The sequence below is a fragment of the Pteronotus mesoamericanus genome, unplaced genomic scaffold (genome assembly GCF_021234165.1).
Source record: "Pteronotus mesoamericanus isolate MK-2021 breed Mesoamerican mustached bat unplaced genomic scaffold, CSHL_Meso_final scaffold_651, whole genome shotgun sequence".
Classification (NCBI taxonomy): domain Eukaryota; kingdom Metazoa; phylum Chordata; class Mammalia; order Chiroptera; family Mormoopidae; genus Pteronotus; species Pteronotus mesoamericanus.
This window is the reverse complement of record NW_026555325.1, coordinates 37298554-37319525: the sequence shown is the minus strand read 5'-3', so window position 1 is coordinate 37319525 and position 20972 is coordinate 37298554. Positions and strand designations below refer to the sequence as shown.

The 20972-nt window shown below is 32.5% G+C and overlaps 1 protein-coding gene across 2 annotated transcripts in view; it reads right to left on the bottom strand.

The window, feature by feature from the left end:
• The window catches only part of AGPS (alkylglycerone phosphate synthase), a 141137-nt gene that overhangs the window by 25329 nt on the left and 94836 nt on the right, over nucleotides 1–20972 (bottom strand). For both annotated transcript variants that reach the window (XM_054562498.1, XM_054562499.1), the window contains 6 exons: nucleotides 19529–19580; nucleotides 15874–15950; nucleotides 13916–14028; nucleotides 9394–9463; nucleotides 6647–6708; nucleotides 2433–2522 (listed from right to left, as the gene is read on the bottom strand). In XM_054562498.1, coding sequence (XP_054418473.1) covers nucleotides 2433–2522; nucleotides 6647–6708; nucleotides 9394–9463; nucleotides 13916–14028; nucleotides 15874–15950; nucleotides 19529–19580 — 464 coding nt within the window. The remainder of the gene's footprint in view (nucleotides 1–2432; nucleotides 2523–6646; nucleotides 6709–9393; nucleotides 9464–13915; nucleotides 14029–15873; nucleotides 15951–19528; nucleotides 19581–20972) is intronic.

Sequence of the window (20972 nt, the reverse complement as noted above, 5' to 3'; positions counted from 1 at the left end):
AATAAGAGAAGAATGAAGTATAGCAGGTCCTCAAACATCGTTTCATTCAATGTCATTACAGTGTTGATGAGATGATGCCCGATGAGACGCAGTAGAAACACCTCTTGTTTATAGTGATTAGCCTATCGCAGAATTTGTTTCATTATATGTCATTTTGCTTCAAGTCACAAAACCTGTCAACACCATTAAGTGACAATTTATTTGATCAATTTTGGTTGATGATATAAATAAACAAAAATTATTTTTCTTACACTTCAAGACAAGTTTCATTTTTAAAGCTGCCTCCCAATTGAAAAAAAAAAGTACATTCTTACGCCTTTATTTGGAGAGGTTCTCTACAAGATGAGTCACTGACAAGGCTCCCTCTTTCCCCTTCCTTCAGATACATCAAACCCCCAACCAATAAGCTCTAAATCCACATTTTTCACTTTTACTTCTTTGGTTCTACCCGGAACACACATGTTCTACATGGAAATACAGTGTAGACTTGCTGCTTCCTGAAATGCTTTTCGAACCCTGTCTCTCTCACAAGAGGCACAAAGACTATTTCAATGAGATCCTGATTTACATGAACAGTTAATGTGAGGAAGGCGCTTTCCTCACATCTCATGCAAGGATTTTACTTTCTTACCCAGCAGATGCACAATTTATCAAATTCTACAAGGTATGTTTCAATGAGGGCAATAAACAGAACCAAGAAACACAACATGGTAGTAGGAAAATGCAAGATGAAAGGATGTAAAAATGAAAAGAAAAAAAATTACAGAGATAGCAGTTTAAAGAACATATTTCTAGTCTTACAAAGCAAAAATATGCAAATTATTATGCTATGTAAAAATATCAAGAGGGCTTAACAACTGGATGTTTCCATGAGGACTTGTCTTTGTAAAGAAAAACAAAAAAGCCAAATTTTCCTTACTCATACCAGTATGAATTGTAACCTCAACCTTAATGTAATTACATCATGATGATACAATGGCATTTATATAACTCTTCATAACCTTTCTCATTTCATTATTACAACAGTCTCATCGAGCAGATGGTATTACCACTACTTTATTAGTGATAATTTAGAGCACAGATAATTTACTAACAGCGGAACAGTGCTTTCTTTCCCCGTTCAGACATGTGTAATGTTACAAAACAAAGAAATTAAAAACTAAGCAGGAAGTTGACATGGTGGCGCAAGTGGCAGGCAGGGCTGAGGGCAGGCCCCTGGAACAGCCCAGGCCTGCCTTCCCAGGCTGCGGTTAAGAGGTTCCAATACACCAGAAGAACAAGCATCATGCCCAAAGATACAGACAAAGGCTGCTGTGCTGAAGCACAACTCCTGTTTTGGAGTCCAGCATCTGGTGCACTTAATAATAAAGATAATACATTATTTTGAAAATTACCTAACTCTTATTCATGCTCATGTTCGTTTTTATTTGTTTCTATACTAAATATTGTAGTTACAAACCACACACACAGGAAAAACATAGAGGCAGTTATGTAGTAACAGAATGTTCAATAAATTTTCAAGTGCTAAGATTACTGTTGTATCATATACTTGAACGTTCCCCTGCTCATGATGTGTCCTAACTTCAATTTCTTCTCTATTCCAATTAATTGAATAACCTTTTAGAGAATTCAAATGCTCAATTCAATCTCAATACATTTAATCTTCTGGTGTTTACACAGAAAATTAATATCAAAAGATTTAATATAAAGTACCCCTTCTCAGGAAAACCTCCATCTGGACTGTTGCTATTTAACAAAAAGAACAAGATCTTCAGTTAAACATGATCGAATATGGGTGACACTAGCCACATGTGTCTTAAATTTAAATTACTTGAAATTAAATTAAATTTAAAATTCAGTTCCAGTCACACTAGCCACATTTCAATAGCTCAAGAGCCACATGTGCCTTGCGGCAACCATATTGGACAGGGCAGATGCTGAGCATTTCCAGTGTTGCAGAAATATCTGTGGGAAAGCAATGAGTTAATCTTCCTTTAGATCTTTCACTCCACTCATTCCTTTATTCCACACCTATTCATTTAATAAACAAGTGATACAGTGACTAAAGTGCTTTTTCTCTGTTGAAGAAAGAGGTTGACTGGATACGTAACTTAGAGTTCCTTGACTGTGTATGTAATTTACAGTTTCAATGAAGGTCTTCTCTTACTCCAGGAGCTTAGACGTTTGGGTCTTCACCATCGGGCTACCCAGATAGCGTGTAAGGCTCACTCACGGAAGGGGTGTTCTACACTCAAAGGGCTCGGGGCTGCTTTAAATGCTATGGCACAATCCTAACAAGATGGCAAGTGAAGTTTAGAAAAGGTTGCTAAATGAAATACATTGAAGCTTCCCTTCAGCTGGCAAATTACACTTTTCCATTAATTATAAAATAGCTTTTTTCCAGAATCAGAAGTATAAGATCGAAAACTTACCTGCATGTAGAAAGAGGAGCAAACTGAACACCCTTCTCTTTGCATTCCCTTATTATTCTTTCTTTAACATTTCTACAGAGATCTACAACCCTAGAAAACATAAATGGAATACATTAAATTTTCAAATGTTATCAAAATTCTAACATATGCTGCTTTACCTAGCATCCTTGAAGTCAGAAATGCTCTTAACTAAAACTTCCATACTTATTCCTTCAAAAATGAACAAAAACCTTTATTTATCATTCAAATTGAGCTTTCTATTCTTAACTTTAAAGGGAGCAAAGTCCTCTTTTTTTTTTTTTTTTTTTTTTAGTCACAGGAAAGACAGAACAGCATACTTGAGTCTTCTGAAGGCAGTTTCCTACACTTAGAAAAACCCAATTTCAAAATAAATTTAATTGCAAGATTTTAAAAGCCTTAAAGCTATAAAAAGAACATGTTAATAAAAATTCAATCCTGGATTATAGAGATATCAGTCTTATATCCACGTCTAAAAAGTTTTCCTTAAACTCTGACCAGTGTGGTTTAGTTGGTCAGGCATTGTCCTGCAGACCAAAGGGTTGTCTGTTCGATTCCTGGTCAGGGCACATGCCTGGGATGTGGTTTTGGTTCCCAGTCAGGGTACCTATGAGAGGCAACCAACCGATGTTTCTCTGTCACATCAATGTTTCTTTCCCTCTCTTCCTCTCTTAATTCCCCTCTCTCTAAAAATAAATCTTTAAAAAGGTTTTCCTTAATTTAAAAATAATTTAATTAATAATCATGATGTTTGTTATACCATATGTTCCATATCCTGTTCTTAAACACTGAGCTAAAATCCAGTTCAGCAAAGACTTACCGGACACGTAACTCTGTGTAAAGCTATGCTAGACTGTTTGATATTAAGTTAATGGAAACAGATGAGAGGAGACTGATAATATTTAACAATATTAACCTATGTTTTAATGGGAACTGTAACATATTGTTGAAACTACGTATTTAGTTTCATAGGGAAAATAAAACTCTTAAGGTATATAAAAGCCATTTATTCTCCAATAAATATCCTGGCTATGAACTAATACTGATTCTGTGTTTTAAACCTTGGTTTGGATCCTAAGAACATAAGAATCATAAGAAGAGAAAAGATACCGAAGAAACTCAAAAAGATGACCTACCTCTAGTCTCAAGATCAATCTGACTGTGGGAGAACCAATGTAATAAAAATAACATTAAAAGTATTATGCTTTATAAAATAAAGTTTTATTTCCAATAAGAACAAAAAATATACGATTAAATTATAAGTATTAAAAGGATTTTAGTATTTTATTAGCATCTCAAATTTTATTTTTGTAAATACAGTACCTAAAATTTTTATAAATTCTAACTTCATAAAACAGTGCTCTTAAGTTAAATTCTGCCTTATTCTATGAAAGCTATAGGCAAACATGATTTATCAATATTATCTATGCCTCGTTTGTTTACGGAATGGTAAGAATGCATGTTTCTTAAAAGATCTTTGGTAAAGCATTTAGATTATTAAAATTTAATGTGTTTTTATTTTGAAAATCCATCTTATAAAACAAATACTTTAAATATAAATAAAAGTTACTAAGCTTCAACATCAACAGGGGTTAATAAATATTATAAATTTATAAAATTTACAAGTTCCTTCTCGTGATTCCAGAAAATAGAATTTAAATGCTTTATCACCATCATTATCATCATCAATAATAATAATGAGGAGATGTGAAACAGAACACAACTGAATGGTTATAACCTTTAATGGGATACTTTCTAGAAATGATTTGGAGGAAGGGAGTTCTAAAAGTATTCTCTTACAAAATTTGTACAAAGCTCAATACAGTCCATTCAGATCATAGGCGATAAATATAACTGTATACTTCTAAATTCTTACCTGTTCTATTAGCAAATTTAATACTATTGACCATTTCCTTCTTGAAAAAAGTTTCCCTGGGCTCTCTCACAATACTGGTTTTCCTCCAAATTCTCTAGAAATTATTCTGTAGTCTCCTCCGCTCTTGTTTGTATGAATATCCCTTACATGCTGATGTTCCCTTCTTAGGCCTTTTTTCCCCTTCATCCATACTATTTTTAAGTGTTTGTACCAGCTTCCTTGGTTTTAGTCACAGTCTTATACTGTGTAGCCAAAATCTTTAAATCTCCACTTGGAACTCTTAGACTGCTATTTCTATAGGCTGAATTCTTGCACTATTCCAGAGCACCTCCATAGAACGCTGTGCTGTTGTGCTAGGGGCCACTGAGGTATATGAAGAGTGGTAAAACCAATAATCCCTTAAGAGATTTATGCATGAAAGCCAACCGACCTAATAATGAGTGAGAGCTAAAGACCCTAATCCCATGGGTTATGCTGCGAAATATGGTCTACTCAGCTAACAGTAGGAAAGAAAAAACACTGCTAAATGGATAATAAAATTCTATGTCAGGAATGTAGCTGCTTCCCCTTAATCTTATTTATCAAAACTGAAGTTGTTTTACATGAAAGCAAACCAAATATGTAGTCTGTATAAAATGAATATTGCCAGTGAGTCAATTAAGTACATATGTAAGTATATACAAAGAAAGAGTAAAGAAAAATAAAAAGATAGTGCATGATTAGCTTCCACAATTGGAAGAATAAAGACAAAATGAAAACCATCAGTTAGTAATAATTGATGACAAGAAAATACATAAAACTGAAGAAGTAACACTACACTAACCAACTTTCCCCTACAAGGAAAGGTATTAAAGACTAAAATTGTATTTGAGACAACTATGAACAGCTGCCAAACTATACCTGTTATTCAAAAGTGTCAGTTTTCAATGAGTTGGTTAATTCTTTTTATTTATGAGATTTATTCTCCTTAAAATTAAACTAAATTAAATTAAATTAAGCAACAAAAACTGTGAATAACAGATCCATAGTATTAACTCTGGTATCTTACAATGTATAGAATATGAGCATCAATGGACCCAAAGTCATACCCCATGGTAGATGAAGACTGAATGAAGGAAAGTAAAAAGTCTTCTGGGGGAAGGAAAAGAGATTAAGTTAGAAAAAAATGTTAAGAAATGTAATATCTAGGACAGATTCATGGGGATTTGTTATATCCCACTTTATTTTATATTTAAAATAATTTGTTAATTTTATTTTTTTAAAGTCAAATGTAAGTCATGTTAGAGTAAAACGGTCTAACAATCTCCTAGGAATTTTTTAGTACTAAATGAGTAAACTTACCAGTCCACTTTTAATGAAACCATTTTGCATTTCCTAATCATTTTTTTAAAATATTTTATTTATTTATTTTTTAGAGAGAGGGGAAGGGAGGGAGAAAGAGAGGGAGAAAACATCAATGTATGGTTGTCTCTCATGTGTCAGGGCAACCCAGGCATGTGCCCTGCCTGGGAATCGAACCAGCAACCCTATGGTTCACAGGCCAGCACTCAATCCACTTAGCCACACCAGCCAGGGCTCCTAATCAGTTTTTATTATTAATTCCCTAACCAATATTTGTATATGTATATAATCTTAAAAATAATATGCAATTTCTTTAAATTATGTATCTTTGAGAAATCACTTAAATGTAAGTTAAGAAATTGCTGAATAGCATGTATACAAATATCAAAAGTTAAATGATGTATCACAAATAATTTAACTTTTTAAAATAATTTGGGGGCACTCTTTAGAAAACATTTAAGCATATTAATCACTTAAGAATTTAAATCAAAGCTAAATAAAATCACACAGTGACATTTAGTGTTCAATAAGATTTTTTAAAATATAAACTTTAATAGCTTCCTTGAAGCTATGGGACATGAACAAATTTGCTGTAAACAAAAAATGACTTGAAATTTGATAATCTCATAGAGATATTAATTTAAATAAAGGTGATTATGATGTTTCAATGTTTCTTTATAAAAATTTAAGTTTACATATTCACACACAAAGACACATTACTTGAACAATGTGCATAGCATATTTTAATAGCGTGCATTTTATTTTTTTTTAATATTTGCCATGCATTTAGATAATTTTTCTAAGAATTTTGTTTCTATGTTTATTATGGATCAAAACTATCTGGCTTTTATTTCAAATAGATTATTTGTAGATTTTTCTTAACAGGCTGTGTTGTTGTTTTTTTTAATTGTTGACTCTATTACAGTTGTTCCCGATTTCCCCCCGCCCTCCTCCCCCCAGGCATTTTATTTCATTTTACCTGTCCCAAGGAGCAGAAGTCTCAAAAGATTCTCCTAATATATAGTATTCCAAACCCAAGTCCTGTTAAGACACAGATACAAAAATCAAGAAATTATAACAGATGCAGAAGAATCAATAATGTTGTTTGTATTTTGTTGTTCCTCATTAGTAGTTCATATAATTGTTGGTATTATATGTTTCTACCTTAACCTCCATCGCTCTTTACCTCTTTACTATCTACCTCATGAGAGCCCTAGAAAGTGACCCCAAAAGTGAGACACAGCCTCCAGGAGAACAGGAACTTTGTCTGTCTTACTCTCCTCTGTACCTGTGGCACCAGGCTAAGTCCTGAAACATGATAGGAACTCAAATATCTCTCCAATGAATGGAGTCTCTATCTAGGAATTGTCTATGTGCAAGTAGAGAATATTTGCAGAACAGATTTTTCGTGGCCTAGTGAGTAAATTAACCAATCAAGTGGCCATCCGGATGAAAGGAGCAGGGAAATGGGAAAGTGGGGTGGCGGAAAGACTAGAGGGAGGAGAAGCTATCTCCCTTTCTTAAAAGTAACTTTTCTTTAAAAACAAATTAGAAAATATAGTCCCTCTCTTTGTACCAACTGAACAGAAAGAACATTTGGAAGCATCTCTGCTAGGAATATACATATGTGTGTATTTTTATACCACAGAAGATACAACGTTTATGTGATAAATAACTTATAATACTAATTTCTTTACCTAAAGTATGATTCTGTAATTTTAAAACTGAAAAGAGCAATGCACAAGCCACTACAGAAGTATAAAGATATGAAAGAAAATTTTATAAGGTAGAAAGATCAATACATGTTTTCACTCCTAGTAAAATGAACTACTTCAACTCTACCCTTAGATAACAGGAAAAATCCTGAAATTACTGGTTTACAATTTTCCCTTATGCACTCATTTATCTAGTAAACATATATTTGATGACAACAGTATTAAGTCCTGGGAAAATAAAAAATAAAACAATCTCTATTCCCCCTGCCCAAAACAATCTCTAACTTGCTTTTGATTGTTTTAACATTAATTGGAATCTTAATTAAGACATTTACTTCAAACTGTGTCTATGCTGTACCTATTACAGTAACATTTCATTTCCTAGAATTAAGAATTTAGTACTTTGAGCAAATGGCCAATATCCTCAGAGAAAATGCCTAACAAAATTTATGTATACCCATATGCTTATTATGGGAGAACTTGAGGCAGTGAGAGTCTATGGAGATAAAAATTATTTGTAAGACCTACCCTGGCTGGTGTGGCTCAGAGACTGAGCAGCAGCCTGCGAACCAAAAGGCTGCCAGTTCAATTCCCAGTCAGGGCACATGCCTGGGTTGCAGGCCAGGTCCCCAGTGGGGGGTGAGAGAAAGGCAACTACACACATTGATATTTCTCTCCCTCTCTCCTTCCCTTCCCTCTCTCTAAAAAATAAATAAATAAAAATCTTTAAAAAAATTATAAGACCTAAAATTATCTATTACCTCCTATGACCTGTATATCTGTTCATCACAATCTCTAACACAGTGTACAGGCAAGAAATGTACCATTAATGGTGGCAGGGAGGAGGGCAGGGGGAGAAAACTGTTAAGATGACCTACATGATGCAAATTCACTGCTGTCTGAAATTTATATCTTACCTAAGATTAAATTATTTTTAAAATGAGAACAAAATTCAAGCTTTCTTAGAAAAGTAAAAGAAGAAATCATATAAGTTTATAGGAATATTTCCTTCAGAATAATTTCCAAGTGAGAAATTAGAACATTCATTTTTAGGGAAGCCAAATTCTCAGTAGGATAGCTGAGAAATGACCTTTTAAAACAAGATCCTTTAAATTACATAACAAGCAGTATTTTTTTGAAAAAGTAATCCTAGCAACAACAGAAAACAATTTGAAAACTTCAGTTTGTTGCAGCCAAAGTAGAAAAACAAAAGAAATAAATGAAAAAATGAGTAAACGCACTTTCACATCAGTAAATACAGATGACTCTTGAGGTTACCATAGCTTATAAAGTTTCTCACCAACAGAAAGTCTAAAATTAGAAAAACTTTAGAACTCAAGTATACACAAACTATTTCTTTAATTCTATATAGTCCTCATCACCAGTGAATCAGTAACTACTTGGAATTAAGTTAAATATCAACTTTTAAAGACAGCTCAAGAAAGATTTATACAACTTTAAAACAGACTAAGGATCAAGTGAGGAATGCTGCTAAATAAAACTCCTTGATTCTAACCAATGTTAGGAACAGCAAACTCAGCTTTCAGACAGAGAAAGGCTCCATTCTTCTAAAGAACAGAAAGACCTATTAAAAGCCTTTATATTCCTCAAAAGCATATATGTGAGGTTTAATTAATAATTAAAAATTATTTATAAGACCTAAACTCATTTATTACCTTTCATGATTTATAAATCTGTTAATCACAACTTCTAATAGCACCCAAGCAATAAATGTAGCTTTCCTTATCAGCATGGAGAGGGGAAGGGGGCAGCAGGAGCCCCTATATGCTTCAGATCACTGCAATCTAAAATTTAGATCTTACCTAAGACTACATTAAAATGCTCACTGCAGGAGAACTTAGGGTAGATTTGTAGCTAAATCTTTATTACTGTAAAATGATAGGCTCAGTAGCAGTTGGTTAAAACTTAAGAAAATAATTTTGTTCACTCAAAGTAAAAAGAAAGTATTGTTTGCAATATCAATTGACAAGGAAAATGTGAGATAACTTACTCGAAGGTATGCAATGACATAGGTCAGCAAATAACCTCTCTGCCCATTATCTTCTCCAGCTGCCAATCCACTGTAATTAAAGTGTTAATAAATTTCAAATGAACTGTTAAAAATATATAAAACTAACAAACTGATATGACACCTTAAGATAAATGCTTAACAGATTAACATATATTACACTGTATCTAATTTTTATTTTACTCTCATTTATCATAAATACATCAAAGAGCCATCAAGGAATAAGTTTGAGTAACAAAAATCTGAACTCACTTTTAATATTGCAGTTTGATCATTAACTTCAAACTTTTATTGACCACACTAATAATACAACTGACTCATGATCTCTACTTCTATCCATGATGTCAAAAGAATATTAGACATGAGGAACAAATGTAAACAATCCTCACAAGCATAAAATGATACATAAAATACTCTTATTATTATATTCTTATTCATATATTCATGTATTATAATCTTATTCATATGTAAAGATGTACAATGAATGACTAGGATCTTCCAAACACCGAGACACTTCTTGAATACCTGAGCACATAGTATAATATTTGAAGTATTATTTCATGGAACTTATGGGTTAAATGAGATAACACACACCCAGAAATATTAAAGTTTTTGAAGCAACAGGTAGGCGAGTATAAGTCTAACAGGTAAGGTCTTCTTACTGTGAACACATGAACTGCCCCCTTCAATTTGAAAGGAGTTTTGTCCATAAAAATTGCACTTGGTGATCTAGTTAGAATTAATCCATATAACATACAATTCAGTCTAAGTGTTCTACTTTGTGAAAGTCATTCTTATTTTTAAAGACTATGAATAATTATTGATTTCCATATGTTCATTGTAAGCTTTTTATTTTTACTTCTTTCCATCAGCAGGTAGAAATTAAATTTTAACTATTCTTAATCAAGTAAATAAAACTTACCCCAAACTCTCAGAGTACCCATTAAAAATTCCTCAATAAAACCATATAAAAAGTAAAATATCTTTCCTTGTGACTTTCTTGGGTCATGGTTAATAATTAACTGTTATGTGTCTTTTCTCAATGCCCTAACTGTACCTCCTTGTTCTCAGGACCCCAAGCCCTTAACAACAGTGTTGCTCAAGACTCAGGTCTTGAGATTCTGTGACTTGAGCCTCTTCTGGAAGAATCATTTCTCTTAATGGCTTCAAAGAACAACTTATAGTTAAATCCTTTTTCTCCCCAACGTTTTGCTTGGATTTGGTGGTAAGTAAATAATACAATGCAGATGTACCCTTGGTCTATACAAATAACGTAAAGCATTTTTAGGCTAGGATACACACGCTAAATCAGATTTCCTGACTTAGTGTTATAGCTGGATATCCTCAAATTAGTGTCATCCAGAGAAGTGGCAAAGGCTGATAGAAGGAGCTCTAGTCTACAACTACTTGGGGATAGAGTATAATAAAATGAAGGGGTCTATTTATATTACTAGCATGTTAATGAATGAGGAAGACAAAACTTATTAGGTTGGTGTGTATGGATGTGAGGTCATGGTAGGTAGTCAAATAAAATTCCAAAACAAAAAGAAAACTAGTCAGAAAACTGCTGTGTTAAGTGACTGGAGGAAAACGGCTGAACCCGTACTCAGGTAGATATGAAACAGTTAGACACTGAGTCCAAGGGAGAAAAGAACACAACTGACCTAGGAAACAGAAACAGTTCATTGTGGCCTAGTGGCAGAAGGAAAAGAGAGGGAAGACGGAAAAAAAGATACAGAAGACCTGTGCTGGAGATCTCTGAAAAGGTGCATTCTAAGTGTGTATTTGGGGAGAAGTAACACTGAGTAGAACTGTCTCACTTCTATCAGGCTGACAAAAAGTCCTATTTGCAGTCCCAGATCTACCCATTTTTCTTTATACCCTCTTCTAATAGTTGGTGCGATAGGGTGGGGCGAGCTCAGTTCCATTTTGGAAATTGGTGTGACAAACCACACAGAAACATGTATTGTCTTATTTGAAGCAGCAAGGAATCAGATGTTCATTCTAAATTCATAAACCTCAAAGGAGAAGAAAAATCATTCCAGGTGTGCTTTTCTGAATCACACATTTCTGTGCTAATTTAGCCTTTTGGAACTTTTTTTTTTTTAAAGCTTTCAGAACTATCTTCTAGCGAGAATTACCTTAAGATACAATATGTAAGTAATAATAGGGCTTAGAAATTAAATGCTTCCAACTTGCCACTTTGGCAGCCACTCAAAAAAATGAAGATTCAAACTGCTTTATATTAAAGTAGCAACATCCACCCCCTACTTCCTGCTCCCTATCACAAATTTCAAACATCAATTAACAAGGTTCTTAAACAAATTTAAAGCTACTTCATGAGGAAGGACTGGGAAGACTAATGAAAGAAGAATGAGAGACAATCTTTTTGAATAAAAGAGCCATCTGGTGAACCTAATCAACTCTCATGTTGAATTACATTAAACAACCTAGGCGCACACTTTAAAAATAACGGTAACATATTACCTCAAATTCTATGGTAAAACATCAATACATTTGTCATGATTGATGATAGTTCATGTTTATTCTGCTCAGCTCTTAGAAGTTAAAGTATAATACTAGCCAACACAGATAAACAACCAAAGTATGATTATTCAACATTTGGCTATTGTGTTCTATTGGACTGGATGTGTTCGAAGGTTACTTAACAGTGCTTGGGTGGAGGTGGAAGGCCAGGAGGAAAAATGGCTAAGAGTAAAATGTTCTAAACTGTTGGGAATACTATATTAAAAACAATTTGAAGCTAATGAGGTGGTAGACACTGGATTAAAAAAGAATAGAAAATTAAAAAAACAGATTAATAATGCCCTGATTCAAAATAAAATACATTAGCTAAACTAACTTAATGAAAACTTTTGCAGAATGAAATTTAGTGGTGGTTTCTCCATGTAATCATGCAGAAGGAGAAATGACTGAGGAAGAAGGGTTAGCAGAATGGCATCTTAAATTAGAAAACATCCCTGAATCTTCCAGTTATTAGAACAAAGAACTAGTGCCCAAAGAGAAGCAAGGGCAAGTCAGGACTTCTCCTAGAAAATCACATGAAGATATATTCAAGTATCGAACAAATCAAAAGAGCCCTATGTCATGTGCCTAATGACATCTGTGTTGTTCAGCACAGAGGATTTCTACATCTAAATGAGAGGAGCCAGGATGAGAGTATACTAAAAAACTAATTTATTAGAATATAACTAAGAGGTAGCAAATAGTAATAGCAAAAAATGAGACTTCAACGAAGCTCTAAGTATTTAATGCTTCACCTTTGCTTTGAAAAGATATCTCATTTACCATAACCTATTTTTAATGAGTGAATTTGCAAGGGTTTTTTTGGTTTTTGTTTTTTGTTTTTTTAGTTTAAGCAAACAGCTAGAATTAAATCAATAGTTCTGGGGCCTCAGCATCAGTATCTAAAGAGACCTGGATTCATTTAAGGATGATTCATTCTTACTTTTAAGTTGTAAATGGCTGGCGTTAAAGGAGAAAAACAAAACTGGCATTACATAAAAAGACTGTTCATGACAGTTGGCGGCTCAAATTAAATAAAATTGACAGAATGGTTCTGACAAATACCTAAAAATTAAAATACACCAGGAATAAAAATAAATATTCACAAAGAACTCAAATTAAATATAATGTGTATGATATATTTTAGGTTCTAGAGGAGGAAAAAAAAAAAAAAAAGACGGGTAACCAGAAAACTGTTAGTTTATACATTTAAAAAAGAAAGGAAAATAAATGTAGTCCTGATAAATGGCATTTTCACTATAGTTCCCATAGATCAATCTTATAATCCATCAAGCAGACAGAAAGAAACCACCCAATCATTATTCAGTTGGTTATAGATGTGAAATGTTTTCTGTTTCTTTATACCAGCATAAAACAATAAGTGATGGGGGTGGAGTATAGGTAATTTATCAAACACTTTTGATTAAACACAATTTCCTTTTAAAAACATAATAACAGCATTTTTATATACAGGATCCAGCAGAAGTAATGCCTGTTTGAGTGTGGTTGGTAGGGTAATAATATGGGTATAATAATTTAGTTTTAATTTGAACATTTCACTTAAAATGTCATATGGTGTGCTTGAGTGTGATACTGTTACAAAATTACATGCTTATGATTTTGTAATAAAAGATTTTGTAATAAAAAAGGGTGTTATTTGTGCCACACCCTGTATATATTATTACTACTAAATAGTAACATGACGGTGAATTTTTGCCTATTTCACTCTAGCACAATAAACAAGTGTTAGAAAATTAGCATTAATGCAAAAATGTAGTATTTAATATATATGATTACAAGAGTAAGAACAACATGCTGATCTAACTACCTACACATTTTTAAAGTAAACCAACACATTTTAAGTTGACTATTATATACTACCACAAATTTAATACTAGAAAGGGAACATCAACAACTGCTTGGTGATAAAAGAATTTTAGCTTAACTTTCTCATGGTACTTTGAAGTGAGAGCCATACCCAAATTTTGCAGCAATGTCATATACTTGTTTTTCATGTTGAAGAACCTTCTCACGGTCCCCCTCAAAGAGTAATGTAGCGACACTTATCTGACTTGGATCAAATCCTTTAAACTACAAAAAAAAAAAAAAAAAAAAAAATTATTATTCTAGATAAATTTTATCCTACAAAATAACAAATCAAAATACATTTGTTCCTTTTTCCTTCTGATCTGGGCTCAAACACACCAACTTTTAAAAATTGAACTTTGATATTTTACATGGCAACCAAAAGAATGGTTAATGCATCTATTCAGGTCATCAAGATATAATAAAACTATGAAAAAACACTTCACTTCAACATACACCTTGATGTCAACTATAATGACATACTGGTATGTAAACACAGCTAATAACTTGTAGGAATTATAACTATAAGAAAGAATCCAATAAAACTACCAAAATGATAGAAAGTAATAAAAGGATGTGGGGGAAAAAGTTAAAACCAATAGCATCCTTACATACTACAATAACTCTTATTAAATAATATTTTCAAAGGAGACTTTATGCATAAAATCAAAATGCAAAACACTTAAGAATAATCTTAAAAGAAAACATGTCTAAAAAATTTAAGGTATATGTTCCTGAATGCATAAACTAAGTATTACAAAGCTGTCAATTCTTGCCAAATTAATTAACTAGTTTATCTTAATTCTAATAAAAATCTCAACGTACTTCCTAATACGGTTAAGAGCTTCTAAAATTTTTCTAAGATAATAAACAGACAACAGCGGTAACAAGGAAAATTTCAAAAAGAAGAAATAAAACCCAAAAGCGAGTACTAGACCTACAGCAATTAAATCCATTTACTTCTTTAGGAACAAAAAGCTCATTAAAAAGAATTTGATACGTTAAAAGGGAGTCTATTTCTTACATAAGCATATAGGATGTCCTGGACATGGTAAATCAGTGTAAGAGAGGCAGGGATTAGTTAGTAAATGGTGCTGTCACAACTGGTTAGCCACTGGGGGAGGAGGAAGATTAATTTAGATCTTTATCTCACATCAAAAAAAAAAAGAAGGTCAAATCGTAATAAAGATAAAAAAATTTTAATTCCCATTTAACAAAATAGAGAGAAGAAAATGGTCTATACTCATAGTTCTGGAGGAAGGAAAGCTTTCCTAAGCTTAGAAGTAATTAATCATAGAAAAATACATAAAAATTTTAAACTTTTGCACCAAAAAGAAAGACCCTTATTTAAAGGGATTCACTGACTGGAAAAATTATTTACAACATATATGACAAAGGCATCTAATAATTCTATTATTCAATGGGCACACACCAAAACACCAAGAAAAATGCATAAAGCTGCCACCCTTGGAGAAATAACCTGATTCAACTAATTCACACAAAAATATCTAGGAAATACAGGGAAATGGTCTCATTGGAGTTCCAAGAAACATCAGCTAAAATAAAGTACAATCTCCCTCCTTGAATTCAGTAAATTTAGAAGATACAACAAAAATCCCACTAACAACAGCAAGGAGGATGCAACAGAAACACAGCACACGTGTATTGTCAGCGATAGTGGAAGCTGGTATAAATCTTTAGGAAAGGAATTTAGAATCCACAGTTTAAGAAAAAAACAACAAAACCCGTATTTTTATTTCACTGCTAGATATCTACTATAAAGGAAAAAATTCAAACTGTAAAAAGTGTTATATGCATAAAATTGTTTAATGCCATGTTACTTTTAGGGTACCTCAAACTGGAAAAAAAATTTAATTTCTGAAATTGAATGTATCATTGATTTACTTTGATAAAATATTTATTACAACATGAAAAATAATAATTATTAAAAGTACATAGCACATGGAAAAACATACTTATAACAGGTACATGTGTGGGGGAGAAGGTAGGAAACAAAATCAATTAATATCCTAAGCACTGAAAATTTTAGCATTTTATAGAAGTTCTTACCTTTGTAATATAAAACTTTTTTAATCCATCCAAAAATGATGTAAAAATAGAGGAAACCTGAGGTTTAAGAGCATGACCTAAGAAGAAAAATATTATTATTTTTAAATTAATGACAAATTCTGTTTTTCAGAAGATCAAGAGGCTACTTTTACTTAGCATCCTAAAAGGAAAGTGAATGTTTTCACAACATTAAATTTTTAAATTCTACCTGTTATATATGACATATTGATATTAAGACCTGTATCTTTTATCTTTATTTTTTCAAAAGTCATAATTTTTTGTTTACAAAACCCTTCCTTTTTTTTTTGTTTAACTCAAATTACTATATGTAATTAACACTAAACATAGTTTAGGTTTTCTTTCAATGGTACACTTTGTACATAGTAAAATCACTTCATTAATTTTTATTTCATTAAGACCACCCAATGGTGACTGGTTTTATTTTTATTCTTTTAATTATGCAGAAACCATTCAGAACTATAACCAAATATGGAGTCAATACCACATTTAAGGTTGTTTCTTAATTAATTCTTAATTCATCTAAAATTCTTGGCATAAAACTAGTAATTGCTTCCTTAATCACACCCCGAGAGTTAAAGTTGCCAAAATAACATGAATGGGGTCTCAGAGTCTGTTAAATTAACATTTTTGCCTGCAGATTGAGCTTAATTGAGTGAAAGTCTTTACTGTTTTCTCATTGTTTTCAGAATAGCAACTTCTTCACTCTCATGACTGTTACATTTAGGATTCATGCATCTGGCCTTAGTGATATATAACCAATTCAAAAAATGTGGCATACCATTTACATAGAATTGTTATAAAAAATTTTAAAGCCTAGTAAGTCTAAAATTATTTCCAAATAAACATTTTATTATTAAAAAGAGGCTTTAAAGTTTTGGGATTTAGTTTGTGTTTAAAGTGTAGGTCCCTTCTTTAAAATAGTTACACATAGCAAACTAATTTTTTGAAAAACAAACGAAATTCTATGGAAGAAACTATTACTTGCAGTCCTTTTTTTCCCATTTACCTTTTTTTAAGTGAGAGTCTGAATCTGGAATATTTATTACATTTTTAATGACTATAACACAAAACTGCATTATATAAAAGACCAACTAACATTAAATATTCACCAGAGGCTAAGAATTAGGTATCCATGCTATAACTGAATAAAGCAAAACACAACAGAAATGAAGGGCAGATCATCTAAGGCTCAACCTAGCAATTTTTCTGAGCTCCTGGCTCACACAAGAGGTTTATTTGGAGATTTTATTTTTCTTTTATTGTAACCTGACAGAGATGCTTCTCTAGCCTAACCAGTACTTTAATAGAGACCATTTCTAGCATTATTAAAGTTAGAAATACCATAACATCAAAGTATTCACTTTCTGTCACAAATGGTATTCATCCTACTTTAACATTTGGAAATATATAAATAAAAATGTGTGAGTGCGTATGTTGTGTTCTTACAAGAAACTGAAATTGTATGTTCACTGAAAAAGTCTCTTGATCCACATAATCTTTACACAAGGTACGAAGACTCCAAATGTTACTATTCTGATGTGAAATAATCCTAAGGGTGTGTCTTCATCTTAACACATTGTACAATTTCTGTTAACACTAGTGGGAGGCAGGCACATACACTCCTGAGATAATGAGTTGATGTGATACCTTTAAAGCATATTATTGTGCCAGTGATACTAACTTTTAAGTTGGGCAAGTATTAGTATCAATTGAGCATATTAGCTTTTACTTATTCTTTAATTAATGTTGCCTATCAAACTGATTACACTCTAAATACATTGCAGCTATTTATCTTTTACAGTAAATAAAGTAACTGGTTTCCAACTTACTAGCTAGCTAGTTTTATTAGTCAATTTTGTGTTGTTACAGTGTTAATTAAATAATTTAAAAGGATTTAATAAATATCTATGTCTTAAAGAAGTAATCTGAGACAGCATCAGACACATCTGGGTTTAAAGCCAGGTCTACCACATGTGACTTGTCAACTTGGACTGAAATTTTACACCTTTGAGTAGTTTGTAAACTAGGAATACCGCCTTGACCAACAGCCATGAGGAGATATGTGATTAAGTTGTGTTATTGATAATGTGTAACATTTGTACTATGCTATGCATGATCCAAGAACTGTTTAACCTCTTTTGCTAATTTGATGATTAAGTCAGCATGTTATATAACAGGTTCAGGAGATATAAAAATGAATGAGAAACAATCCCTAAATTTTTACAAACTTTAGTTTAGAAAAGAAATCTGTAGATCATTTCAGTATACTCAATGATACATATCACTTCCAACACATTGAACAGATTTCATTTCCATATGTTTAGGCTTGATTTTCATTTAACTATTGCATTATTTACAAGACACATTTATCTTAAACTTTTATCAGCAGTACAGTATTTTTAAAGTAATTTACTTAAAGAAATAAAAGCCTGTGATGGACACAGAAAACTTCAGTTAAATATAAGCTACCCTTAAACGGAATGAACAAAAACCTCTATCTTAGCCTTTACATGTATTATTGAGCAATCATTCCCATAATTTCATGGACTATTTTGAGGATAAACTACAAATTTAAATCCCAACTAAATTAGAATTTATGGAAAATATACAGAAGCAACAAAACTAGATTTGAAAAGATGAAAAATTGTGTCAGAAAGTTTACTACTTTAAGCAAAATATGGAGAAAAAGAAACCGTTTTCTGCTACTGATTTCTCAATTTGAATATTCCAATGGCACCTTAAATACAACCTGTTGTAATGTCTTTCCCCCAAAATCATCATCTCTTCTACACTGTTACTCTACCAATCCAATCAGTCAAATCAAATTCTGGCAGTTGCCCTCAACTCTTATCTTTATTTAACCTTCTACATCTAGTTGGTAAGCAGGTCTTTGAAAAATCTAACCCTTACTCTCTATCTCCATTGCTGCTGCCTTGATCAGGGCCCCCAGAATTTGCCTCTTGAACCATTTCAACTCCTCCTTCACGCCGGCACCATTCTACTCTGTCCTGCATAATGCTAGCAGAATAAGCTTCCTAAAACATAAAGTTGATTTATTTTATTCCCCCTACAAAGAAATCCCTTTGCTGACAAGATAAAATCCAAATCTATACTGCAAAGCCTTAGCCCACCCATCCAGCTTTAACTCCTGTAGCAATTTTCACCATAACCTTTACGCGAGCCACACAAAATAAAAACATGCCACTAATGTTTTACAACTTCCTATTTTTTGCTGATAAGTGAACGAACTTTGGTAGGAGAGAGGAAGAGAACATCTCAGGCAAATTTCTATTCACCTTTTGAGATTCAGCTCAAGAGCCACCCTCCGTTAAGAAGCCTTAGAAGCCTGTCGTGTCTCCCTGCCCCAATTGCAAGGAAAAACAAGCGGGCCATCGACCAATTCTCACTTGCACACCAGGGCAGCCAGCGTAGTCTTCTTTCCCAGCATCACCAACATTCTTGCATTCATTCATTCATATAATTGCCCTCATTAGACGGACAGCTTCCGGAAGGACAGAACTATGATGTTCATCATTCTAGCTCTGCACTCAGTGTTCTTCCTGGCACATAACTGGTATTTCATAAATTTCTGTAGCTTAATAAGCAGATTTTAAAGTCACCATTTCTTACTTACCAAACTGAAACTGCTCGTTATCCATGAGGCGAATAGATGCAGGAGCACATCGCTGTTTTAAAAGACAGAAATGTGATACAAACTTAATAAGGTAAAGAAGCTAGACAGGTAAAATGTGAATGTCATCTTTCCTAGGTGGGTAAGTCTAGGAATTGTTTCTTCTTTTACCCCTTTTCATAATCCATAGAAAAACTATCAGATAGTATCTAGAATTCTAAGATTTTTCAAGGTTATTTGTATAAAAACAGCAACAAAACTTTGAAGCATAAGATTATATATCTAAAACATATAAAACTGCCCAAGTATCGTGTCTATTTAGGCACACAATAAAAGCTGTAAGAAAAGCAGATATTCATTTTAATTTATAATGTAAAACACTACAATATAAACACTAGAAAGGTTTAAGTTAGCTACAATTTTTCCAGAGAATTAAAATGAGATGCACCCTAAATGGAATTTTTATTTTCTATGCAAATTTTTAACATGGTTGATCTGCTACCAAGAGGCTGCTTTCAGACCAAAGAATTTTGATAAATGTCATGTACTTTTAAAACATTTATCTTCTGAGGATTGTCATTTATCAATAAATTTTGTACCAACACAATGTTGAGACCTATGGTAACCACTCAAAAGAACCAAACTTACTATATACTGTAACTGTGTGTTATAATATTTCTATTTGTTTCTTTTAACTGGACAAATACTTAATTTTTAAAACTCATAATACACATTTTATTTCACCCAACAAGATGACTAGTTTATTTTAAATACTATACAACTTATTTACTCAGCTTTGATACTTAAGGTGAAATAATTCACTCTACTTAAAAAAATCACTGCCAAATCTAAAGAAACAATATTAGATATTTTTATATACACAGCATAACAATAACCTATTACCTTACATTTTATAATCCTATGGTTTCCAAGCTGCTTTCATATGTCTTTATTTAATATAAGAAACAACCCTGTCAAGATAGGAGTCCCCCACTTTATAGGCAGACACAAGAACCAAAGAGATTAAAAGACTACTCAGAGGTCGGATGTCTATTAAACAGTAAAGAGAGAACGAGATAAACAACATTTCAAATACACCACACAGCCTCCCCAAAAAATCACTTAAAACACATGCTCACACACAGCTATAAAGTCACATTTGAAACAAACTTATCTTATTTGCTATTTCCTGAACTTATTAAAAGTATATAGCTATAAAATAAAATTAAAAATATACTACCCGAGTAATGTCAAATCTTGGTATAAAGGTATCATTGTAGTTGGGTTAATGCTTCTAAAAATGTTACCAGTTTCCACAATACCAAAGGACCATCAATTTTCCTGAAATGTTTTTATTAAATTGGGCACATCAATGTCGTAACAAAACACATGAAGCCTGATTAAACCAAGTTTCTTCATAAAATAGAATATCATTTAACATATATAT